The sequence below is a fragment of the Acipenser ruthenus genome, chromosome 30 (genome assembly GCF_902713425.1).
Source record: "Acipenser ruthenus chromosome 30, fAciRut3.2 maternal haplotype, whole genome shotgun sequence".
Classification (NCBI taxonomy): domain Eukaryota; kingdom Metazoa; phylum Chordata; class Actinopteri; order Acipenseriformes; family Acipenseridae; genus Acipenser; species Acipenser ruthenus.
Genome location: NC_081218.1, coordinates 14,301,620 through 14,317,363, shown reverse-complemented (window position 1 = coordinate 14,317,363; position 15,744 = coordinate 14,301,620). Strand labels below are relative to the sequence as shown.

Below are 15,744 nucleotides of genomic sequence, written 5' to 3'. Positions count from 1 at the left end.
GATGCCTGCTTAAATATGATGGCCTTGTCAGCCCTCTCCACAGATGTTTGCCATTGAGTTTTCAACATTAAGTACTTTCAGAGAAACGAGATTCAGGCTTTATTGAGACTACTCTCCCTGAGCCCATTAAGCAGTTATATAATATAGTACATAATATGCCTACTTTAATAGCTCTAAGTGCAGAGACCCTTAGACTTTTTTAAAGCAGCTCACTTGTTGAGTGCTCAGCGTTAGGTTTTCTACATTTTAAAGCGGGTATGTAAACAGGTAAGGTTATATCAGAAATCCTTTTGATTTCCACACTTTGTTTTTAAATGTGAATGGTATTGTAATGAACTACTGACTAAGGCGTAGCCTGCCTCTTTAAGAGTTCATAGTTGATATTAAGCTCATTTGCATATCTTCCCCCCCAGGTATTGGATGGGGTACAAGGCTTGGGATCTGGCTGAAGGACAGGTAGGGGGCAGTCCAGTACTCTGTATACAGTGGAGCACGGATGCTTTTCTTTATTTGTATTCTCTTCGACACTGTCGTGTTTACAGAGTTTGTACTGAGAAAGCATTTCATATCATATGCACGGTATGCAAGGTGAATCATGCCTTCATGTGCCGACTGATTCGAATCCCGCTCATGCCGAGTTGTTGATCAGCTTTTCATTGGCTTTCTCACCCAAGCAGGTATGGGAGGCTGTGTGGTCCAGTGGTTAAAGAAACCAGCTTGTAACCAGAAGGTCCCCGGTTCAAATCCCACCTCAGCCACTGACTCATTGTGTGACCCTGAGCAAGTCACTTAACCTCCTTGTGCTCCGTCTTTCGGGTGAGATGTAATTGTAAGTGACTCTGCAACTGATGCATAGTTCACACACCCTAGTCTCTGTAAGTCACCTTGGATAAAGGCGTCTGCTAAATAAACTAATAATAATAATAATGGGGAAGGGAAAGGATAGTTCAATGATCCCTACTGGTCAAGAGCCCAACCAGTATGGGCCAGCCAGACTGGACTTCACTTCCAGGGCTCAGTGGCTACACAACATTCATTGCTGGGGATCAGTGGGTGAAAAAAGACAATTGGCTGGGCAGTCAGAGGTTGCAACCTGAGCAAGGTGAAACCCCGCACTGGCCTGCCTGCTTCGATAAATCTTACCATACTATTCCACAGCTCCACCCAGGTTTACACACTTTATAACCAGGCTGTGCATGGCAGTGAATGCATTGCAGTTGCACTGTAAAGAACACAACATTCCCAGAAAAGAGGGAACACGTCGATCAGGGCAGAAGATAAGAAGCAGCGAATATTAGACAGTACGGGTTTCTCGGACGCTGTTGGAAAAGTGGGCTTTTCCTATTAATCAAGCCTATTCCAGCGATTATCTGGAAACTTCAGCCTCTTGGGAATCACAACACGTTCTTGTACCCCTGCCCATGTGTTTCTAATACAGTTCCTGAGCTGTTTGTTGGTGGTCCGGCTTTAACCCTTACCTGTCATTAGATAAGACTTTACATTGAACTCTAAGTTCTGCTCTTTGTACTAATTTGGAGATCAGAAATGTCCCCGGCATGACTAAGCTATTAGTTCAGGGATCCTTAGTGCTTTAATAGCAACCATTTCCACCCACTTATAGTTCTTTTAAATTGTGCTTTATCAGCTCTGGCGCCGAGAACAGACCCAAGGAGGGCCAGGCCCCCCACCATTAATTAACCACCCTCTAATAAATACATTTGTCATTCATTCTCCCAATACGGTTGTACATGTATAATCATCTGCAAAATTGCAATCAGAGGAAGTATGTGGGGTTAAAGATGGGAGCGCTGGAACAGATTAAATCCAGGGCTTTTCAGGCATTTCTTATTAGGATCAGGCAAATATGGCACATTGAGCACCTAGCAGGAAAAAGGAACCTGGTATAGCCAGCAAGTAGGGAAGAATCTCATCTTTTTATGACATTTGCAATCATTTTGAGTGCTTCTTGTTGCTCTACCCCAAATGCTGTCTGTTATATTTCAGTAAATGCAAATTTGGATTTCAGTTATAGTCAATCTAAACCCCTAAAAAAAACCCTGACAGTTCTGTTTTGTAATTCTTGGGAGTGACCCGCCCAAAGCAAACGTTGGTTTTGTTTAGATTAATCAAAAGGTCTTTTTCAACAGTCATTTTAAATGAGGGCTGTGATTTGTACTTTGAACTTAGCTGGAGCTGATCCCAACATCTGTTTATAAATAAATGTTTAGGGCTATCCGCACCTCATCAAGTTCCAGATGTTTGTCCCCTGTGTTTAATTTGTGAATTGTGTTTGCTACCAGTCCATAAATTGAATAGCGTTGGTGTTCAAGCACTTTCTGAACTGCAGTCGAATGGCATTAAACACAGGTGGGCAAGCTGGCGCCATTTCCAAGGTCAAGCCAAACCCACGGCGAACCAAAGAACACACAGATGAGAGAGAACTGATATTGCTGTCGGTTCACATCATTTTGAGTGCTTCTTGTTGCTATAGCTAGCTTTCCTAATATATTCAAGTGGCTGTTGTAGAACTTGTCTTTTGAAACCGGTAGGCCCAGAATTACTGGAAGGTGTGCTGATGCAATTCTTGTGGCCACTATGCTGTTTGCAGTCAAAGGTATGAGGCCTCCACCCATGGTATTAGTTAAATATGGCCAGGACCAGCCATCTCTATACCTTTCTGCACGAATGACAAATTGCAGCAGATCAAAAATACTCGATTCTTCAAATCTGAAACAGAAGGCTGCAAATCAGTCCATTAACTTCAAATCAGCTCTCATCTGGTAATTTATGCTTTTCAAGCATCAGGGCTTCTCCACAGATTAAAATGGTTTGCGAATGGATAACCCTCCTCTTCTCCTTCCTCATCGTCATCTGTACCTGATTTGAGGCAACCTTTTGTACTTCACAGAACCTTTTCAAAACTTCTCCCCCCCCCCCACATCTGCGGGCCTCATGTCGGAGTCTGGCAATTCGTTTCTGCTTTTCTTCAGGGCATAATGGACACAAGCTTACCCGACTGGGCTATAACTGTGCTTCTACTGGGGGAGAATGTAGGACCATTTAAGCTGAAACCAAAACTCACAGCTAAATGTAATGACCGACTGCCCCATATGGTTACCTGACTATGCCATTTCGAAATTTCACCTAAAAACATTTAAGGATTTAGCAGCCGTGCCTTAAAATCAGATAGAGTTGTTTCATGCTTGGTTTAGTTATAAAAGTTATAAAAATGTGATTTTCCAAGTTAAACTACCTATGAGGGTAGCCATTCTCTTTATATTCAGGTGGCCATTGACCGATTTAACCTGGAAACATGTCTAGTCACTGATTGTGGGATAGCTGTACTGAAAGATAACCGACTGGAGACTGCCTTTTATTGAATTGGCTTGAAACGTATTTCATTGTAAACCTGCTCAGCAAACAGAACCTGGAGGTGACCTCTCTAGGAAGTATATCCAGGTTATCCATGTGTCACACAACAGCTTTGCTGCTGTGAGACAAATCCCCAGATCAAAATATAAATCATGAAACGCCAGGTGGGACCAATCCTATGCCTTGACATTTGTTTCTTTTCCCAGGCCAGCTTTCTCTCTTTGCCCCCGTGGTTTCCTGCTGAGGGGCGGTGAGGTTTTACTCATTTGTCCCACCTGCATGGAGTTAGCTCAAGCACCACCTTTAATAGAGGACCTCCTTAGACCTGGCTTTAAAATCTGTATGGGTATGTCAGCCTGGCTTTACAAGAGCTTCTTTCAAAGTAGAAAAAAAATGATCTTTGGATACGACGCGTGTTGGAGGATGTGTGAACACACTGAGCTCATCAGCTGGTAAGAAGATCATTACTGAGGTGCTAATCTGGAGAGCAAGCCCTCGCAGACCTCAGACTCAATTAACTGCTCTTCCACAAGGACTGGGCTCCCATGAGGACTGGGCTCCCCATGTAAAACCCTTTAGTGATCACTCCTCTTTTTTCACACTTGTTTAACCCCTTTCGTGACACAAATTTTGTTTTCTTTTAAAATTAAAGAGGTACTCTCTTCTTAAAAAGATGACTTATTTTCAAATAAATCATACGCAGGTTTTTAGTACTTTTGAAATTTCAGAATACCGTACACAACGACCCGGCACTGTTCTCCCGTTAATAAAGGACAGCCTGTGGCTTTATTGACATTATTCCGCTTCTAATTATAATATCGTTTGTGAAATACATGTTCAGGTATGGAGTTCCATCTTCACAGTAAAAGAGGTAAGATGTATAGAATTATTTCATAAGCTACTGCCATTTTAAAGAAACAGCTTTTTTTTTTTAGAATGTGTACAGTGTGAAGGAGCTCCTCCTAGCGGCTGAATCATAATGACATGATCAGAAGAGACATACTTCGCTCTCAACGGCACAGCTTGCTCTTCAGTTGAATGGTAAGACGTTTGTCTTCGTACTGTACAGTTTGCTGTTTGTGTCCAGCCCTTGCCTTTCCACTCAATTCAATGGACTGAGCTGCCAATTCATTGCAACAGCATTCCTTATTAAACACAAGCCCACTGAATAAGCAAACACGCATATCTTAGAAAACAGCGATTTGCAAATCCAGCCTTCGTCCAAGAAAGATCTGTATCAGATATCCGTATGCATATTTGCTGCCAAATTAACGACAAGTACAATCGCGGCTTTAAAAAAAAAAGGTATCAAAAAAGTGTTTTCTTTCCAAAAGCAAAACACGCTAATACCATTCCCAATGTCAATCACACATTTCCCTTTCTCAGGGGATGCTGGTTCAGGGAAAGCAAACACACTGGACGGGTTCGGTTGATTGTGCTTGCAAATAATTGCTTAAATAACCTGTATTTAAGGGTTGCTGTAAAGCACTGTTGTATCTTCAACTCAATCTTTATTTGGACTATGCAAATATTATTCAATCATTCTGCAATGGGAACGAATGCCCTCCGCGTTAACTAGCAGAGAAACTCCCTGGCCTGCAACATCAAGTTCATAACAGCTTTATTTTTACAGCTCTGAGAGAATCATACCAAGAGACAGCTTGGGCTTTCTGCTCGGTCCTAACCAATTCCCCTTGGAATACTAGCTCTTTAAGATAAGGGAGATTTAAAACATATGAATCATTGCATTAGTTTGTTCAGCTTCAAACAAATATGCATTAGTTATGGGGAAAAAAATGCGTATCTGGATTTTAAAAATCTGAAACAAATTTGCATGTTCCGTGATTCATCTGATAACATTTCTCAATTTTTTTTTTTTTTGTTTTTACTATTTATTCATTGGGCTAGATTATTTAAAGTTCAATTAAATCAATCTTTGAAACGAGTTACACTATATAAAATGATATGTAACAGTATAAAACTAATAGCTTATACCTACAACTTAGTTGTTTTATATTTTACCATTAAAAATGTGTTACCTCAGGTTTTGGACGATGGTAGCCAAACGTCCCGGAAAAACTGGGCTTGTTCAAGTTTTCAGCCTTAATATTTTGTCCCGGCCTTTGTTTTACAACTTCTTAGGGAGGCGATGCCTAGTATTGATAAAGACAATGACGGTTACAGAAACCCCACTAGAAACTCCTCAAAGGTAAACTATAAATCCAAACCGTTGTATAAATGAAATAATGAAGCAGCTCAACCTGGTAACTTGAGCTGCTTCATTGGGTGATTACACTTCACGTTGACTGCTGTCTGGGTGTCATTATCCCCTCGGAAACACAGGCGGAACTACCCCAGAATTCGATATGCTATTCTGAATGTATCCAGGCACTGCATTAATCCATATATAGTTTACCACTAGAGTCATCTTGGGACTGACACCAGGAAATGCATGTCTGTTCCAGATTTGAATGCTTAGCACAATGCCCCACTGTCTGCTTTCAATATCAGCTTATTAAATATGTTATGCATCACAGGCTATTATAAAGTTTAACCAACAACTTCATACAGATCTTTGAGTTATTATCACCAAGGAAAAAAATAATAACAATTTTTTCAAAGTTGAAAAACTGGCAGCTCCGCCAGCTGTTAAACACTGAGCTCAGTTTATGACTTAATCTGAGATATTTATGAGCGAGATCTAGTACTTTAAACACATCCCCAGCATGGGAGTGCTGAGTGTCTCCAGAACAATGCTGTTACCTCACCTTGGTTTTGAAACCTTATCTGAATGCCGAGTTTCTCTGTTGGAAGGTTGTAAAACATTGGAATGATATGCGTCTGCGCTTTTAATAGCTCTGCGGTTTAGAAAGGGATCGAAAACCAGTCAAGCAGTATTAACAGAATGCAAGATTTTTAAATGGCAATAGCCAAGGATTTAAACAAAAAATAATTTACAAAATGTGCTCAGTTTTCCTCAGCTGTCAATAATTTTGACCTATTAGTAAAACAAAAAAAAACCCAGCCTCATAAGTATATCAATGCTTGTCTGGTTCCTACTAGCTGATTGATCTCAAAACATTGAGACTTAAAGCATCCACATGATTCTTCATCAACAACATGGCTAAGTAACCTATGGTAACCCATTCACCACTCCCTGTGTAAAGAGGTCTATCGCCACCTCATTTCTGAAGTTTTGACCTTTGACCCATGTGCACTAGATAAGGGGGGGGGGGGGGACATTACCTACAACAAATGTTACCATTTTTTTTTTTAAACATTCTTGTAATCCGAGGAGGCATACCGTATAATTACTCAGCTATTTCAGCCAACTAAATCTAATTCAGTTTTAATGAAACGTCTATCCCCCTCATGTCATTCAGTCTGGCAGGTGAAATACCTGTAAATTATTAAATTACCCCCACCTCTGCCAGCTCCACTTTGTGCCTCTCTGATTTCATCAGGGTTTCGAACACTAATTACAAACGAGCTGTGAAATGGTGCAGGGTGGCCCAGTTTTAATCCTCGGGGAAATCGCAAGCGCCGCAATGTGATCAATACTTCTGATGCTACCAAACCCCATGCTATAAACCACCAGTATCTTCCTCAAAACGTTTATGCTTTTATTTGTAATACTTGAATATTTTCGCAAGAGGAAACCAACAAGCTGTTTGGTCTTCTGCAAAGATGAACTGCTTTTTTTATGCAGCTGTGAGTTGCTCAGCTCATCAGTTTACGCTGCGGGAGAGATTAGCTGATTTAAAGGAGAATGCGCTGCAGCTGGGGTGTTTGGGTCTGGACAGTCCAAAATCCCTGGTTGCAGAGGGAGAATTAGTTTAGTGGAAATGCATGGAACTCGAAGTGCCTGGGGAGGGAAGGGGGTAGATTAGCATCACCAACCAAGCCAGCAGCTACATTTATGGAGGCCATCAAAGCTGTCCGCCTTTCACCTTGGGGATTTCACTCCAGTGACCCAGAACAGCTGCTAACTGTATAATCCTGTGGTCTTGAACCCATATCAGGGTCACTTATTAACCATTAACCCTTAAACCAGAGGACTGAAAGAGCAACTTGCTGCGGGTTTGAAAAATCACAATTCTCTTTAAAAGCGATGAGGGCTAACAACATAATTTCATAACTCTTATTCTTTTTGCACTTCCATTAGCTACAACTGGCCAGTAGCGGTCGCTGTGACGTGATGGGTCGAACTTGAAGGTTTGGTCACTGAAAGGTCAAGATGACCAGAAGGCGCCATGGGATTGATCCCCTTGCTTTTAATATTTTGCCCCTGGTTAAAGCATTTTCAATCATCGGTGAGAATGATGCATATGGTACTACAAATAAAACAAGCCAAGTCTGTCTTTGTAGTTATTTATTTATGCATTATTTTAATTCCTTAACACTCTAATTGGACTACATTGGATGAGAATCAGAGTACAATTCTAAAAAAAATATGGAATAACATTTAAATGTAGGTAATGAGCATATACAGAAATAAAAGCCCACTCTTGACGCAGCTAAGTGCTTTCCACATGTCTAATAGTGTTTTTAAAACATGATTTGCCATTTTGATAAGATCAAAGCATTCCCATCATTACCTTAGTTCCACAGGGCCGTTGTATAACCTTAATCACGTCAATTAAGCCCGCAGCTGTGTGCTTTTAACTTTCTACATCACCGTCCAATCTACCAAATAAAAGGCTTGTAAAAGGAAATCACACTAGCCAGGTCTTCAATGTGGTTGAAACACAGCAATGCCCAGGTATTTGGACCGTTCGGATCCGTGCTAAAGAATATCATCCCTAACATTTTACACTCAAGCGTACAGCCAACACCAGAATCCCATCCGTCTTACCTGTTGTGTCATTCGTTATGCTGGTCTCATGTTATAACAAACGTATTTATGTTTTAAAACATCATGCATGGTACTACACTTGGGTAAGGAAATCTCTGTTTGTAAGCCATGCTTTCAGGTAGTCAGTTCACCAGGAGAGTGACATTGCCCCCACCCCTTTCAAGGCTTTCCTTCCTGTCATTCTTTGCAGGCAGGAATATTTAACTTAGTACCAGATAACATGTTTCAAAATTAACATCTGTGTTTGCTTAAAACAGAGATATCTTTCAAAACCACCCATTTGACAGCTTAGTAGTGACTAGATGTGCATGGCATGGAAGATGTATGGGGATTATTCTGTTAGGTTTAACTGGGGAGAATGCATTGTGAATATGGTCCTAGGCACAGACAGCATCTGCAAACTCTCCAGCTCTCAGCTCATCATATCCAAACTTGTCAAGGAGTTCTTCTCCGTTCTCGGGGCTGGCTGCCTTCACTACGTACCCTCCCACTCCTCTTCTGTACACATGAGCAGCAAGAAAAATAAACTTCTCTACAGCGCGACTGCATCCCCTTCAAACAAACGTGACCCGGACCTCTGTCAGGCTCGCAGACCAGCTCGACATGTCCCATTGCTTTTCAATGAGACAGAACTTGAAATAACATTTGCGTGGTTCTCCTGTCAAAGCAGCTCGAACATTTGAACTCACAGCTCAGCTAAGAGCCTCTCGTTCACACAGAGGAATGTAAAGAAAGGGTGGAAATGTTTCGGATGTGTGTTTGTTAGCGGTCCCTTTCTGAAGTCCTCGGACACAGGTTTGTCATCAGGAAGAGCATGGCTCAGAGGCCAGTGTGGGCCCTGGGGGTGTGATGTCTGAGCCGCACACAGCAAAGTGGGCCTGGCTTGATGGATCAACTCTCCTGCAGCCCACAGAGCCCGTGCAGGGAAAGAGGAGACTGGAACAGAATGAATCATGTGAAACGTAACAAATCTCCTCCTAGCGACTCATGATAGTTACCCTGACCTCCGCATCAGACCCCGTACTTGCCTCTTCACTACAGAGCTTGCTCTTTGGTCGAATGGTAAATCTTTGAACTGGGTGGTTTGCAGTTCACGTCCAGCCCTTGCCTTTCCTCTCAGCTCAATAGTCCGCTTCATTTCCTCCGTGACCTCCGGTCCTGTGCTTGACTTTGTCAAGTCCTTTTAAGATTTTAGTAACTTCAAGTCTCCTTAAATCCTATGGATTGCCTGGACAAAAAGCAGATGAAGACAGTTTTGCTGACATTTTTACACACACATTGGTAGTTTATTAAAGAAAAAGAAAAATAATAAATCATTTGAGTGTCCCTCACCACAGCCTCTTCATACTCAGCCTCTGTTTACATATTTTACAGGTTACTGTATCTGTTTACCAGAGAGAGACACCAGCCAATCACATCATTGGACGACTCTCCTAAACATTCATTGTTTTGCTGGGTTTTATTTTTTTTTGGAAAGTATTCTGTATTTAAATAGCACGCATATTCTGGTAAACACTCTCTGCATTTGTTTTAGTTTCAAGTTAATAGAATAAGCGGTTTTTTATGCAAGATTCGGGCCTGAACAAACCACCCACTGATAACACAGTTAAGTAAGCAGTAACGCACTGGGACGTGTGACTTTTTTTTACTGAGACACTGCGCCTCTTGCCTCACAGCACACCTGGGATGGTTTTTTTAAAAGCCCTCCAAATTTAGACATCCATTTTTGTGAGAATTACGGCAAGTGGGGGAGGCACTTGAGTCGAGAGTTAATTCCAAACTCTGAACTGGAATGCTTTAATAGATGGGAGAATGAACTCTGATCATTTTGAAACTACTGGATTACTGTCAAAGCAAAACTGCAGCATTTATAATCCGCACAATAAGATATAGGAAAGTCCAGTTCCAGAGTTGTCACACCTCCAGTAAGTCTTACACAGTGTGCAGATGCTATTCTGTGACCACTAGAGTACAATTCATGTGCCTCTGTACTAATAAAAAAAAAAAAAAAACCCTCCATGTTCAAATAATGATTTCCATTGTGTTCCATTATTATCAAACTATAGGGCTGCAGTCAGTTCTATCTGCAGTCTAAAATCCACAGACATTACACACAAGAGAAGATCCCCTGTATGCATCACGTTTTTGTATAACTGCTGCTTATAAATGAATCCCCCTACCTCAGATATATATTTTTTAAATTTTCTGCTCAGTGCGACAAGGTCAGTGTGACCTATTGTCCACTAACGGGCAATTTGAGAATCGAATTTCTAGTGTGACCGGGACTCTCAGATCTCATTAGAGAGTGTGTGCGATTGGCGACACCTTGTGGACAGAAGTTGTCATTGCGCTACTCGGTCAGAGAGTTCTTCAATGGAAGACAGAACCCTCGTGTTTAACGGCAGGACAAAATAAAGTGAGAGACAGTCACTAACTAGCTGGGCTATTCTCAGCACTGTTTAAAGGGGAAATCCATTAAAGTTGCCGCTAATCTTTATGATGGTCATTTAGCTTTGTCTATGGCTATACTATATATTTATTACAGTTTACCATGGTTTTATGCCTGTCTACACCTCTCTGGGCTTTACAAGGCTTTCACTATTCTTTATATACACATCGCTGTGCATAAACGCGGTTATTTAATGATAGCTAATGAAAAAGTAAGATCCCTACGTTACTATCAGTACTTCTCACGGTAATACACAGAAGCACAGCAGAAACAAAATGTAAACGCTCTCATGCGCCCTCTACTGGAAAAAAGAAACTATGGCAACGACTCCAACGCTACCCAGTCTGTTAGAATGCAAAGGGCGAGGTTCATATCATATCTTTCATTTAAAAAATTAAAAAATAAAATTGCCTGCATAGACAAACACTTACACCCATGTCGTTACACATGCGCTCATTGCATGGCCGGAAGTAAAAGTCATATTTAAGGCTTGATTCTCAGAGTTATTTCCTCCAAAATGTCATCAGCGATCATTTTATTTTCAGAAAGGACAAATACACTCAATACAAAGTTACAAACCGGAATTAAACCACGCGGGCATTGTGCAGGGCCTGTCTTTGAACTGCAATGGTGTTAATATTGTGACTAAAGCGAATGTTCTTTGATACTAAAAAAAAAGAAAATTGAAATACTGGAAAGCAGAGAAATGTGCAACTTTCACAGAACGGAAGCATCTGATTACAGATTGAGGTGTTCTAGAAGACAGATACAGGAAAATTAAATTACTTCTGTATATATATAGACACAGTAGAGCCTAATATGTCAACTTAAAAATATCTTGCGTTCGTTTTTTGGGGTTTTTTTTTTAATCCACAATGTTAGCGGGAAAGGGTCTGTATTTAAAGAAATCCACGCGTCAACGTGAACCCTAAACAGCGCAGTTCCGCTTCAGTCTTCTCTCTGAAAATCCTTTCATTGAAGAGCGATCAGCATCGAGTGTCGCTGTCTGATTCAGTCTGTAAAACACACGTGTAGCGAAACAGGGCAATGAACGGACGCTAACCGAAATACAGCTCCGTTTATGACAGTTTGTTCAATTTTACATTTATTTGCAAATGTTTGTACAGTTTTTTTTTTTAAAAGGACACAAAAAACAGCAACAAAGGAGTTTTTAAACAAGTTCAAACAAGAAACGTAAATAAATGAATGAATAAATAAATGCCATTTGTTTAATAGTTCTGAATAGTTTTCAAAACTTTTTCAAACGTTATTACAATTCCCTTTCTTTCAGGTATTTTTTAAATATATTTTCTGAACGCATACACTTTAACCAGTCCGACTCCTCTGTTTTATACACAGTTGTTTTTTTTCTCAGCTCACATGAGTAACCTTCCAGACTTCGGGATCAATTCAACTGAATACATTGATCAATTGAATTGAACTCCGTGTTCAGTGGATCTAATCAGGTTGCACCCCATAGAATTAACTCATTTTGCTTCACAAAGTCGAATGACACGTGCTGAATAATGTGACATTAACACATTGAATCACATACCGCTTTGCAGTTTCCATTATACTTAACGAAAAAATGACAAATTAAAAAATGTGACATTTCGAAATCAGGCCATAGCTGTAGCTCCAGATCCCTTCATCTAGGCTAGTGCATTTCTTCCTTGTTACAGCAATACTGAAATAAGAATGTTTCATGTTTCATCTCTCTCTCTCTCTCTCTCTCTCTCTCTCTCTCTCTCTCTCTCTCTCTCTCTCTCTCTCTCTCTCTCTAGCTCTCTCTCGTTATTTAAAAGTCTATGTTTTTATAATTCTCAGAACACCGGTATTTGCCGTCCATAACCCAGGTGCAGATGAGATGCGGCAGACACGGGCAGGTGTGGTGCTGTCTCTTCCCATAGAAGGGCACCTGCAACAGACAAGCAGAGGAAAACAATGTCATGCCAGCCGGAAATCGGGATATACAAAAACCAGCAAACAAAAAGCAGATATGCAAGTATTTCCATCCCTGGTTGCCTTTTGCTTATATTTTTATTTTGGGAACATGGATATTTTAAATAGGAGTCTGGATTTCAAATCCTTGGTTATATCACTGTCATTGAAAGTTTAATTTGGCGCACAGTGCCTCCGTGTGGCCAAATGTTGTAATTGCTTCAACTATCTTTAAGGGTAAAGTTATAGGTCTCCTAAAGATCTTAATACCTGCACTCTTTAACTCCCCCCCCCCCCACCCACACACACACACACATCGTTTAAAATGTCTACAGTAACTCAACCAGATGGCATTGCTGTTTCCAAACAGAAGCTTACTCCTTAAAGCCAGAGATTAATGAAATCCTGTCTAATCCTGCCACACTCAGCCCAGTCACAATAAACAGGCCGTTTCCACAGCGCTGCAGACCCCGTCTCTCCTGGGAAATTCAGCATGGTTATTAAGACGCTGGCTTTCTTTACACAGAACCCTAATCCCTGCCAGGAAGTGATGTATTATTCAGGGAATCTCTCACTGCTCAAGCTGATATCAATATCTGTTCATCAGCAGCGTTTCTGGAAGCACACCAGAGATCGGCACTGATTGGGCTCCTGGTTAAGCAGCCAGCTCGGAACAAAATGAGATCTTTCACTTTGACAGCCGAGACGAATATAATGACAGACAAATAAACGCGTGCCTGCTTAAGATCTCGCCTCTGCTGTTGGGTCAGTTACTTCTTCCAATCTCACAGGGCAGAAATGACACTGCTGTAATGTGTGTTCTACTGGGGGCAGAGTTTACAGTGGGAAGGGTAATGGTTACGCTGTGGTGTGCCATCTGTACTTAGAGGCAAGCACATCTGAAAGATGAATTGAGACCCCATGGGGTGTTTTAAACTCCTGCGCTTAGTCAGCAGGATGTTATGAGTGATACCAAGCGACTCTAAACAATATATTTTCACAGCGTTTCCTCCAGTCTTCCCCTATTTTTTTGACAGAGGTAAAACACCTGTTTAATTTAGAGCAGAACCAAACACCTACGTTATATACTATGAGTTCTCTTCAGCACTCTCAGGGGGTTTTGTGGTATCATTTTGTCAAGTAAAAATAAAAGCTGTTTTTTTTTTACTAAAATCAAATGTTCATGCCTGTACCTTGTGGCTGTAGGGGTGGCACTCGTCCCCCTCTCTCCCCCTTGGGGTGCACATGCGTAGACCCCGGAGCCACAGACTGACAGCACAGCATGAGCCCAGTCCACACTGCACGTCCCTCTCGCAGGCCTGGGGACACACACACACACACAGATCTCTTACAGGAGGTCTGACAACTAGTGCAGCGATTGATTCAGTGGTACTTCAAAAGATACACAGCTTTACACAGTGTGAGGAACTGTTTTAGCTCTTCCCCCTGCTTTGCTTATATGGTTTTGCATCACCTAGAATTTTAGGATTTAGATTTAGATCTTTTATTTAACATCATGTAATCAAAGAAACTACAAAATGATATTGCAAATTTTGATTGGTTTTTCATTAAGTATATGGAAAACTACAAAGCGGTGTGTAATTCAATATGTTAAGGTAGCATTATTCAACAGGTTTCATTCGACTTTATGAAGCAAAAATAGTTAATTCTATAGGATGATACAAAACCTTTGACCAGAGCCGTAGGTATATCTGTTATTATATAATAATCAATTCATATTAGCAAGTCTTTAACCAATCAAAATACATCCATAAATACATCAATATAACTGTGTTCTGTAACCAGTTCTTCAAATTACACCCAGACGTTTTCACAGTACATGGAAACACATTCATTCTGAAACCTTCTTGTAAATCCTTAGTGATGAGATCAGTCCAATGAAAAGTATTAAACCTTGTCAGAGAACAGAATGTCACCCCTTCCTATAAAACACTCTCCAGTGCTAAATGTAGGGAAGCTGTGAAAGAATTCGAAGGAAAAAGGCACGGACACAAGCTTCAACACGAAGTCCACTGTAAGTTTCTTTTAGTGTCTCTCAAAATCAAATGAGTTCCTTGTTCGCACAGCTTAATAATCGTGCAATCGTCACACGCTGAGATCGGGAATGAAGGGAAAGGCAAGCCCATAGTCTCGATGGGTGCTGACGGTGCATTACTGAGCTGGTGAGGAGAGGGTATTTGTGGATTCTGCCCTGCACTTCATAGTGATAGTGGTTTTAAACAAAGAATAATTTCAGTGATCTGCCACTCAACAGGTAGTCAGAGAGGAGATCTCGCACCCCTGAATAGAACAGTTACATGAGAAATAAATACAAATCCACATGTTAATTAAAAGCTGTGATGCTTTAGATGCTTTGTATTACAGATTTCTTAAGTCAAAAATATTTGGTTCGAACAATCAAAAACTAAAACCCTTTCTAGTGTTCCACACATGACTACAGCACAGAAACCTGCAGGTGAAGCGACCTTCATGAGGTGCGGGCTTGTAAACCCAGAAGGGACCGTTATCAGTGGATGAAAGGACTTACCCCAGTGATCACGGCACAGCTGGCGCTAGTTAGTAAAGCCAAGAGAAAGGTAAACAGCAGTGTGCTTTTCATCATTGCACCAGCTTGGCAGGAGCTTGGAAGAAGGTGGAGAGTATCTCTCAGTGCTGCTCAGTCTCTGTTGGGATGCTCAAGCTGGATGTGTTGGATCAGCCCCCTCTCTCTCTCTCTCTGTCTCTCTCTCTCTCTCTCTGTTTCTCTCCTGTCTCCCTGCTCTTCTCTCAATGAGATGCGATCGCAGGGTGCTCCATTCTCTCAGTATTTAATCCACACCACCCCCACCTCCACCCACCCCCCAACCCCTCCCTCTACACTGGTGATGTGATGCTATGCGGATGATCTCAGAAATTGACAAATCGGGCCAAGTGATATGACATTGCAAGACATTGCATAGCAGGTCAACAGGTCACACCGGCAGCCAGACAGACGGAAACATTACTCTAAATCCGGTTTTGTTTTATGTTAAATCTCTATATATCTGTCTACTTGTCTGTCTGTCTGTCTGTCACTGAAGGTTATGAATGGGGAGCACAGGTATTCTAGAACAGACGGACAGACGGA

General features: G+C 41.3%; 1 protein-coding gene across 1 annotated transcript; it reads right to left on the bottom strand.

Moving 5' to 3' along the window:
• Nucleotides 1-11,616: 11,616 nt before the first annotated feature.
• LOC117429520 (prokineticin-1) lies at nucleotides 11,617-15,403 on the bottom strand. Its single transcript, XM_034049084.3, has 3 exons — nucleotides 15,166-15,403; nucleotides 13,811-13,936; nucleotides 11,617-12,594 (listed from the first exon to the last, which is right to left on the bottom strand). The coding sequence occupies exons 1-3, from the start codon at nucleotides 15,238-15,240 to the stop codon at nucleotides 12,475-12,477; spliced, it is 321 nt and encodes a 106-aa protein (XP_033904975.2). The 5' UTR covers nucleotides 15,241-15,403; the 3' UTR covers nucleotides 11,617-12,474.
• Between the last annotated feature and the right edge of the window lie 341 nt (nucleotides 15,404-15,744).